The sequence below is a fragment of the Nicotiana tabacum genome, chromosome 4 (assembly GCF_000715075.1).
Source record: "Nicotiana tabacum cultivar K326 chromosome 4, ASM71507v2, whole genome shotgun sequence".
NCBI classification, from domain to species: Eukaryota; Viridiplantae; Streptophyta; class Magnoliopsida; order Solanales; family Solanaceae; genus Nicotiana; species Nicotiana tabacum.
In genome coordinates this window covers 12,729,096-12,740,564 of record NC_134083.1, presented here as the reverse complement: position 1 = coordinate 12,740,564, position 11,469 = coordinate 12,729,096, and the positions used below count along the sequence as shown (strand labels likewise).

At 34.5% G+C, this 11,469-nt stretch overlaps 1 protein-coding gene across 1 annotated transcript; it reads left to right on the top strand.

Annotated features, from left to right (window-relative positions):
• The first annotated feature begins 8,209 nt into the window (after positions 1-8,209).
• On the top strand, positions 8,210-11,469 carry LOC107812871 (uncharacterized). The gene is made up of 7 exons (XM_016638043.2): positions 8,210-8,465; positions 8,565-8,896; positions 9,179-9,529; positions 9,848-9,984; positions 10,094-10,331; positions 10,490-10,707; positions 10,785-11,469. The coding sequence occupies exons 1-7, from the start codon at positions 8,323-8,325 to the stop codon at positions 11,037-11,039; spliced, it is 1,674 nt and encodes a 557-aa protein (XP_016493529.1). The 5' UTR covers positions 8,210-8,322; the 3' UTR covers positions 11,040-11,469.

Below are 11,469 nucleotides of genomic sequence, written 5' to 3'. Positions count from 1 at the left end.
AAAGTGGACTCGTCTATAGCCCAAGTGTCAATAGAAGATATAAAGGATCAACTATAATGCAGCCGACTTGAGTGACTGAATATCGACTAAAAGTTTAGAGGGAGTTCATGTCTAAATATTACATTGGAAAGTGAGACTACTGGTGATGAAGCGGTGGTGTGATAAACTCAACAAACCAGGCACAATGATACTACGAGTTCATGGGAGGCAGACAAGTGTGTGGCACAATGAGGTTGTCAACTATGAATTAAGGGGAAAAATGGGGTGGGAGTGAATGCTCCAGTCATGAAGGAAGTATAGTACCAACATATTGTCTAGACCAAAGGGGAAATGTTTGAAACAGATTGAGAGAGGATGAACACTTGTTACGAATCAAACATGTTTAACATGATAGCTCTTAGGTTGCAATACCAGGAAATAATATTGGTGACTACAATACTTGGAATAAGGTGAGTTACTCATCGAGGATGGAATCAGGTGGACTAAGTTCTACACTTATAAGGAAAAAAAAAAAGAAGTCATCGTTGAAGAATGTATGAGGATCTCAAGTTTCAGAAAAGGCCTTGTTCGGGCTAAATATATATATATGAAAGGTGTCGATATGTGTTTTGGGAAGTGTTTAGCAGTAAAGAGGAATCGTGATAATGTTCACAAGGGAAGTAGAGTGGTTTCTTAAAATCCTATAAGACTTATAATGAGGAAAGAGGGTGGCTAAGAAAGATCTGAGCACGATGTTACTTCACATATTGAGGCAATGCCATACAGGTTGATGTTATCAAGGTGTGCGCGCAAACTAGTAGATGTTATTCATTTGAAACAGATGGTCCCATAAGAAAACTGACCTAGTAATGTCTTTTGTTGAGAAATTTGGGAAAACAAGTTGCAAGTACTAATAATATTGTAACCGTATCAAGGAAATTTTTGTAGAACTCAATTCCTAGGAGGTCATATGAAAGAGAAATCTGATATAGATGTTCCACTAATGATGGAATATGGCAAGATAAGATGATCATTTATGCCTCTAAGCAACTCAAGAATCATGAGAAAAACAATCCAACACATGACTTAGGACTTGCGGTTGTGATATTTACATTAAAGATTTGGCGTAATTAATTGTATGGGGTCCAGGTAGACATATTCACGGACCAAAAGATCCTTCAATATATTTGCAAATAGAAGAAATTGAATCTAAGGTAGAGAAGATGGCTTGAGTTACGTAAGGATTACGACATCAATATTATATATCATCCGGGAAAGCCAATGTTGTGGCGGATACTCTTAGCCGAAAATCTAAGGGTAGTTTGGCTCACTTTGAGGCATGTCAAAGGCCATTGGCCAAAGAAGTTCACCGATTGACTAGTTTGGGAGTTCGTCTTGCGGACTCTAGTGAAGGAGGGGTAATTGTGCAAAATAGGGCTGAATCACCGCTTGTTGTGGAAGTCAAAGAGAAGCAATTCAATGATCCATTGTTGGTGCAATTGAAATAGGGGATTCATAAACATAAGACCATGGACTTTTCTCTTGGCATGGATGATGGTACATTAAGGTACCAAGGGCGACTATGTGTTCCAAATGTGGATGGTCTTCGTGAAAGAATTTTGACTAAAGCTCACACTTCTAGGTATTCCGTGAACCCAGGTTCTACAAAAATGTATCATGATCTTAAGGAAGTCTATTGGTGGAATAACATAAAGGGGAATGTGGCGGACTTTGTGGCAAGATGTCCGAATTGTCAGCAAGTGAAGGCCGAACACCAAAGGCCCGGTAGGTTGGCACAGAACATAGAAATTCCAATGTGGAAGTGGGAAATAATTAATATGGACTTTGTGGTAGGATTACCTCGTACCCCTCGTAAGTTTGACTCGATTTGGGTAATTGTGGATAGACTCACGAAGTCAGCACACTTTTTGCCCGTTAAGTCTACCGACACAGCGGAGCAGTATGCTCAGTTATATATCAAATAAATAGTCAGGTTGCATGGCACCCCAGTTTCCATCACTTCTGATCGGGGGGCACAATTCACTGCTAAATTTTTGAAGAAATTTCAGCAAGGCTTGGGTACTCAGGTGAATCTTAGTGCAGCCTTTCTCCCGCAAACTGATGGGCAGGCAGAGCGGACTATTCAGACGCTTGAGGATATGTTGCGTGCTTGTGTTCTAGACTTCAAAGGTAGTTGGGATGATCATTTACCACTCGTATAATTTACCTACAACAATAGTTATCATGCTAGCATTCAAATGGCACCGTTCGAGGCTTTATATGGAAGGAGATGTAGATCTCCCATTGGGTGGTTCGAAATTGGGGAAGCAGAATTGATAGGGCCATACCTCGTACATCATGCTATGGAAAAAGTTAAAATGATTAAGGATCGGTTGAAGACTGCTCAGAGTCGTCAGAAGTCCTATTCGGATGTTTGTCGTAGAGATTTGGGGTTCAAAGAAGATGATTGGGTATTCTTGAAAGTTTCCCCCATGAAAGGTGTAATGCTATTTGGTAAGAAAGGGAAATTGAGTTCGAGGTATGTCGGACAGTACATAATCATTCAGAGGATCGGTGAGGTGGCGTACAAGCCTAAACAGTAGCCTGAAATGTCATTAGTGCACCCGGTGTTTCATGTGTCTATGTTGAAGAAAGTAGTTGGAGACCCGACAGTCATTGTTCCGGTTGAGACTATGGAGGTTAATGAAGAATTGACTTATGAAGAAATTCCAGTTTCTATTATTGATCGGCAAGTCCGAAAGTCGAGAAATAAAGAAATTGCCTCCGTGAAAATGCTATGGCGAAACCAACGGGTTGAAGAGGCTACTTGGGAGGCCGAGGAAGATATGAAGAAAAAGTACCCTTATTTGTTTGAATAACTATGTAATCATTTTGTGAAATTGTTCCCTATGAATTACTTATCATTTGTACAACTTATGTTAAAGGTGTTCCTTTTTGGTAGTATATTGCTCGTGAGGCCACAGTTGGCATTGTTTTAATGTTATGTTGCGTCATTGGTTCATGTATATGTTATTAGGACTGGTTTTGGTGATTCTCTTGCAGGTTGTTAGGCCCAATTGCAGAGGATACTCTGCCAAAATTACTGTAAATTTAGGGAGTTAGTCAAATTTAGGGTTGCTAGTTTGTGGTATAAAACAAAATAAGTTGCATAAGATGCTACTGACAGATTTTTACCCTCATTCGAGGACAAATGTGCTTAAGTGAGGGAGAATGTAACACCCCAGAAAAATTTCGAAGTATTTTAAGACCATTAAGAAGATTGGCGGGTGCTAATTATATTAATTCGGGTATGAACAAGACTGATAATTTGAGTGATATCAATTGATGATGATAATATATGTATGAGGTGCATTAAGAATGGTTTATGGTCTAAGAAGAGCCCTAAGTCTAAGTCAAGTTGAAAGTTTTATGATGGGATAAAATTTCGAGTGAGTTTGCACAAGATCTAACTTCAAACGAGCATAACTCTCACGTTATGCAGATTTATATGGTGTATAACCTACAAAATTAAATCCCATTGAATATAGTTTCCAACGCTTCAAACCGTTCATCATTTGGATATGTATACAGAGAGTTATGGCCATTTTACTGGACCTGTGTCATATGCGCGGCCAAATCCGCGGCCGCGCATATTTGAGAGTTTCTGCCTCCAATCCGCGGCCAATCCACAGCCAAATCCGTGGCCGCAGACGTGGGAACTCATTAAATAACCCCAAGGCCAGGAACAGAGAGGGGTTAAGTCATTTTGGCCAAAATTCTGATATTTTTAGAGTACGAGAGAGAGTCCTAGAGTGAGAAGGTGTTCTTCAATAATTGTTCTTCAATTCTTGCTCAAGTTTTGGAAGATTAAGAAGGGAAACACACTAGGTCTTCATCCTAGAGGTAAGATTTTACACCCTAACCCTTAATTTCGAAATTTTCTGAAAATGGGTAATTAGCAAGACAATTCTTAGGTATGAGAGTTATTTATTTTCTTGCATGTGTTATCAAAGAGTGTAGGAAGATTGTTGAACTAAAAATGGTAAAGATTGGGTTGTGGGATGATGGAATCCTTTATAAAAAGGACCTTGAAACCTTATGTACACCTTGTGTTTGATAAAATACTCAAATGAGCTAGAACTATGATCATTTTCCTAATTTTGGTTCAATTTGTTATATTTCTAAAATAGATTGAAGTTGCTAAGAATTCCGGAACATTTAAAGTGTAAGGAAGCTCAAGTGAGGTATATTGGCTAAACTCCTCTTTAAGAATTGGAATTCCCAATATCCTTGTAAGTTCCGAGATGTTGATTATAAATGGAGTATTTCGATAAGTTTTGTGATGAAGATATATGTTCAATTCGTGTTTCAAATGCTCTTATCATATTGCATTATAAATTGAGGATGTGTCCCAAACTATGGATTATGTATTCACATGTTATAATTTCTAGTCTTGATTTATGTGAAAGTTATTATGGCAAGTTGTATTGAGATTGTGATTGTGATACACCTCCACTCGCATATATATTAGGGTGAGGTGGCATGACCGCTTTGTGTGGGGATTATGATAAAGAGATTGTGATTGTAATACACCTACACCCGTGTATATATTGGGGTGAGGCAGCATGACCGCTTTGTGTAGGGATTATGGTATAGAGATTGTGATTGTGATACACCTTCACCCGCGTATATATTGGGGTGAGGCGGCATGACCGCTTTGTGTAGGGATTATGGTATTGTGGGACTGCACCTCTACCCGCTTACATTGGGGTGAGGCGGTACGACCGCTTTGTGTATAGTTTTGGTATTGTTGTGGCACCACCACCCGCATACATTGGGGTGAGGCGGCATAGCCGCTTTGTGTAGGTTCTTGGTACTATGGTTATACATCCACCTACATACATTGGGGTGAGGCGGCAGGGCCGCTTGATTTGAGTTGTGGTATTGTACGTACACCTCCACCTGCATACATCGGGTGAGGCGACAGGGCCGCTTTGTGTGAAAATGGTTACAGAGGATCTCATCTTAAATCCTATAAATGTTATTGATAGCTTTTAATAAGTTTGCTATGGTTTAAAGGGTTATCTATATCATTCTATTGCTGCAATGGTTCATCATATTCATCTTGTATTTCTGAATTCTTAAATTAGTGTTTAGTTTTCATACTAGTATTATTCGACGGTACTAACGTCCCTTTTGCCGGGGGCGCTACATCTTTAAATGGATGCAGGTGGTTCCACAGCAGGAGATATAGATCAGTGATAGCATAGCACCTTCTTCCCATCTGACTTGGTGAACCCCACTTCATTCCGGGGTCATGAATCTTTTGTACTTTGTATATTCTGTTTGAGGTATAGTCGGGGCCTTGTTGCCGGCATTATCATTGTACTCTTCTTTATCTATAGAGGCTTCGTAGACATAGTGTGGGTTGTGTATTGGTGTTGGGAAAGTCAAAATATGTTATGTTGTGGTTATATTATTTGTCCATTTGAGACTTTAAAAATGATGAACTAATAATGGCACCTCGTGGATTGGGCCTATTCGATCAGGTTGGGATCGAACCCGTGCCGATCACACGGTGACTAAGACAGAAATAAGTCAGGATAGTTGGAACTTCCGAAGTATAAAGTGAAGTATTATTTTTTTTATAAGAAAGAAAAAGAAAGGAATTTCTTTTAGAATATTCATAAACTGCTACTATGCAATTATTTTAAAATTGTTCTTAGAAGCTTTATGTTTTCCATGAATTCAGAATCTTTATTGGTAATGTATATTTTATTAATGGATGGTACTGACGTTCTCTTTTGAGAACCTACGGTGTCTGCGATACAATGTAGGAACCGGTTTTGCAGGCGAGCAGGCTACAAGTTAGGACTTCCCTCTCTTCCAGTGCTATTGGTGAGCTCCGCTTTTGTTCGTGGAGTATTCCTTTGAGTCATCTTTATTTAGTTATTTCTTTGTTTACTTGGAGAACTTGCCATGCAATCTCATGTCATAAGCAATGCGTCAGTTTATCAGTAGAGGCTTCATAGACACAGTCGGTGGGTTAAGATTCAGATATTTTTTATAATAACTTAGCAGTATTTCAGTAGTTATTACGAACAAAGTTTGGGAGTTGGTTATTTTAGATATTCATATTAATTAAACGTGTTTGGTTAAAATATTGCCTTGTTGCATATAAAGTTTGAGGTTATAATAGTTTTAATAAGTGCAGATGGTTCGCTCGGTTAAATTTAGCGACCGGGTGTCCGTCACGGCTTGTTCAGAAAATGGGTCGTGACAGTAATTTTAATTTTAAAAAAATAAAACTTTCATATTAAATACAAACGGGAAGAAGAATTCAATTTACTTTATTTTTGAAAATAATATAAAAATAATAATAATTATTATTATTAGTATATTTATGACATATAATAGATATAATGTGAATCTATCCACGCTTTAAATTTATTTGATAAAATTAAGTAAGTAAATAATACTCAAAAATATTATTTATAAATTTATTTGATTACTATATGATGTGTATCATTTGATTTTGTATAGATTTATTATATTTCTGTACACTACAATAAAAGAACAACTAATATTTTTTAGAAAATAGAATGATAAGAATTATTTGAATTTGAGATGAGATTGTTTTTTGAAATATGATAAGAAAAATCATATTTTGGAATATGAACAATAAAGTCAAAGTTACTACTGAAACACTTTTTAATTTTTATCTATATTATATTAGAATGATTTAAATATTAAATTCAAACATGCTAATGAAAAGCCACGTGACAATGTAATAATATTAGGTATTGAATAATATAATAGCAAAACTAAAGAATAAATAGAGAAAAAAATTAAAAATTCAGATTTTTTATCATAGAAAAAAGGGTAAAACTCATATTTTGGAATATGAACAATAAACTCAAAGTAACTACTGACATACTTTTTAATTTTTATCTATATTATATTAGAATGAGTATGGTAGAAATAAATATTAAATTCAAACAAGCTAATGAAAAGTCACATGACAATGTAATAATATTAGGTATTGAATAAAATAATAGCAAAATTAAAGAATAAATAGAGAAAAAAATAAAAATACAGATTTTTTATCATAGAAAAAGGGTAAAACTTATTTAAATTTGGGATGAAAAAGTTTTTTTATATTATGATAAGAAAGGTCATAATATGGATAAGTCCACGTAACTCAAGTCTAATAGATAAAATCAAAAACTAAAAATATTGAATAATAAAAATAAATTAGAGATAATATGAGGATATTTATAAATCACGAGCTTAGAAAATAAAATAAAGTAAATACATAATACTTAAAAATATTATTAAAATTTAAATAATTTAAAATTTTCAAGCAATATTTTAAATCAAAATAAATATTTATTTTATGATTAAAAAATTATATATTTATCTATATTATATTAAAGAATAGTAGTTGATAATGATATTAAATAAAGTTACAAGTTAATGAAAAGCCACATAAAACATAATAAGACTATATATTAGATTTTTAAAAAAAAAATTAAAGAAAATTATTAAGAATTTACTATTAGAAATGAAAGGGAAAGACTATTTGAATTCGAGATTAGAAAGTTCATAAAACTATGATATGAATGCTCAAACTATAGAGTCTAGATATAACTAAACTTATTATGTTTTATGCATATTAAATACAAACAGGAAGAAAAATTCAATTTACTTTATTTTTGAAAATAATATAAAAATAATAATTATTACAATTATTAGTAGATTTATGACATATAATAGATATAATGTGATTCTATCCACGCTTTAAATTTATTTCATAAAATTAAGTAAATAAATAATACTCAAAAATATTATTGATAAATTTATTTGATTACTATATAATGTGTATCATTTGATTTTGTATAGATTTGTTATATTTCTGGACACTGCGATAAATAATAAAATAACAACTAATATTTCTTAAAATAATATAATATATTAGATCATAATATTATAAGATTAATATTCTGTCAAATTATTTACGCATCACGCGGGTTCTAACACTAGTAATAGGTTAAACACCACTAATTAGAAAATATTTATGTTATGAGTGAATCCAAAAAAAAAAAAAATGATACTACGTTGCTTAAAGTATGGTAAGAAAATAATCAAGCGCAAGGAATATATAAGTAAATCTCTACAGGAAAAGCAAAGGACCATCTTGACAAACAAGGAAATACGGGAAAGCAATTAAAGGACGGACCTTAGCTTTTTAAACTTAGTGCTACTTTGTTTTGCTTTACCTAAGTAAAGAAGAGCGATCGCTAATAAACTCAAAAAACTTTGCCGCTTCTCATCCAGAAAACAATGCAATGTTCTGAAGAAATTATTGCAAAGTTGTTTTACAATGTCTCGAGTTCGTTTCAACTCTTCCTTATCTTCTCCTACTTCACTTCCATTTTACTTGCCAAGCTTTTCTACTTTCTCGGTGGAAATCCGTTTTTCTGGAGGTATATATTTATTACTACTTCAAATTTCCCCCTCCTTTTCGTTTAATTTGAATTTTTCAATTTTCATATATGGTGACGAAAATTTGTGGATTTTTGTAGGAATCGAGATAATGGATATGAATTTGCTGAGTTTTCGGACGAAGAAGATGAATATTATCATAATGATGCTGAGAAAGGGGAGGAAAATCATTTTGTAGCAGACACATTTAAGGAGAGTGAAACATTGGTGTTCATGCCTAATGGAATTGCTCAAGAAAACCGGATTTTTAGCTATGCGAAACAGAGTACAAAAGAAAGTTGTGAAACTGATGAAGGAGACTCAATTTATGAATCACCAGCTTCAAAATCTGTTCATAGTGATAATGATGAAGAGAAGGTTCTCAATTCGGATTCTTATAATTGTGATTCTGAAACAAACGACATTAATCATGGTACGTATTATGTTTAATTTGTTCATCATATTAAAGAACAAAATGGTTATTTCTTGGCGTTCAAAGCTTTAATTGCCGGCAAGGGTTGGGTGATTGGTTTTCCACGTGAGAGACCTGAGATTGATTCTCCTCACCAGCAACCTTCTCAGTCAGAGCTCGTCTCATCGGATTTGTCTAGTGCGGATAATATCTCCTATGTGACTAGTGTACAATAAGCAGGTTACCGAAGAATAGTTTTCGTGCAAATTTTCCAAATATTTAATTTCTTGCTTATGTGTACAGGAAAGTGTTGCAGGGAAATCAAGAAAGAGAAGAAAGTTAAGAAGAGTAATAAATTACTTTGTCGAGAGGAAAATTTCTTGGTTTATGCACCATCCAAATTAGAAAGCAAGAAAATATTCCAATTCCAAGAAAAGGATGATATTGATGAAATATATGGGGATTCTTATACTGTTGGCTCCACTTCTAAGAGCTCCTCTGAATGGAGAAACTCCATTAAAGACTCTGAAGATCCATTTTCTTCTTCTTCAAGGAGAAGCTGCCCCAAATGGGAGTCTTACACTGTCTTCCAAAAATATGATGAAGAAATGCTATTTTTAGATAGAATCAGCGTACAAAAACTCCACGAAACAGGTACATAATATTTTACTTTACCCGCTTTATCCTTTCTCTTTTTTAAGAAAAACAATGGTGTCGGGCCATGCATACACTTGGACTATTCCATTTTTACTTTACATCAGTACAAATATTAAGTAACTCTCGCCGACAAGGCTTAGACGTGTTTTTGCTTGGATTTAAACTCTGGAATCCAAGATTTGCACTCATCATACACTAGGCAACACCCTGGATTTACCCACATTAATCTTTTACTGTCATTTTCCAATTAATATCTAATTTCTTCCATGTGTTTTCTTATTTTAGACTAATGAAGCTCATAACTCAAAATTTCAGAATCACTAAGATCCATTCAATCATGTCCAAGATCAATATCAGACAGGATTGTCTATAAACTGGCAACAAAGAACAGGAAATCATCCGATTTTCGACAAAACCCGTATCACGAATTGGAGGCCGCTTATGTAGCACAAGTAAGCAAATGCGGATGCTATATGTAGTCAAACAGGTTCAACTGAATCGAGTATTAAATACTTAATTAATCCGTCAAATTTAAATCATGAATACACACGACTCATATAGGTATGCTTAGCATGGGAAGCGCTGAGCTGGAATTATAAATACTTTAAAAGCCTAAGAGCTTCGCGGAGTGAAGAGGACCTAGGCTGTCCTGCATATATAGCTCAGCAATTTCAACAGTTTCAAGTGCTTTTACAAAGATATGTTGAGAATGAGCCATACGAACATGGTAAGAGACCTGAGATTTATGCTAGAATGAGAAGCTTAGCTCCTAAGTTGCTTCAAGTCCCTGAATATCAAGGTAAGCCGTTTTTTGTTCTGAGTTTAAATTTTGGCAGTGTAAAGAATACACTTAAAATTTGGAATTTCTACGAATACATATTCTTCATATCAATATACTTTTGTGACAAACTGACAATTAATGATCTTTAGTTATGCTTGTTACTTTATTTTGAGTAGATTCGGATGAGGAAAAAGGACAGGAAGATTTTTGCTCGAGAATATCTTCAAAATCATTTCTTCGGATAATGGAAGAAGCAATCAGAACATTTATGAATTTCCTTAAGGCGGACAAGAAGAATCGTTGCCAAGTATTAGTAGCAGCTTTGTTTAGGAAAAACAAAAGAGGTTCTGCTGACCCAAGTCTTCTCCTCTTACTCAAGAAAGTAAACAAAAAGGCAAGTATATATCTATATTAATTATCTGTTCTCTTTTGTTAAAACAAATTGAAAATTAAAATAATTTTGATGTGCAGAAAAAGTCAAGGGTGAAAGATCTACGTCGGTCAGGAAAATGCAGCTTGGGGAAAAGAAGATTAAAAGAAGAGGAAGAGATGGAGATATTGATGGGATTAATAGACTTAAAAGTGGTGTCAAGAGTATTGAGAATGAGTGAACTGAATGATGAACAGTTGCATTGGTGCGAAGACAAGATGAGCAAAGTTAGAGTTTCTGATGCCAAATTATACAGAGATTCTTCACCTCTTTTCTTCCCACCCCACACTAGTTAAATAGTACTCCGTAATTCTTTGTTAAATAACTCTGCATTTACTAGAAAGGAGAAATAAGGTTCAAAAGTAAATTGAATGCATGTGGGGAGGACAAGAATAATTGATGGAATTTGGATGACTGATTGTATTTTCAAGAAACAATTTTGTTTCGATTTTATGTAGTGAATAAGCAAAGGCTAAAAGAAAAAGATGGATGAGGATGTAGTGACAAGGGATGTAGCTTTACTTCTTTTGAATATTAGGGGTTTATCCGAGTTGAATTAAAAGGCAAAGCTGCAGATCCATGTGCGTTAAATAAAAGAAAAATGTTGCAGCACATGGCACGTTTAGGATCTAAATTTAAATTTGGTCCAATTTCTTTTAATAAACAAAAATGATCAACAATAAGAGAAGCATCTGGAGAGCTAATAGATGTCTCGATTTGTATCAT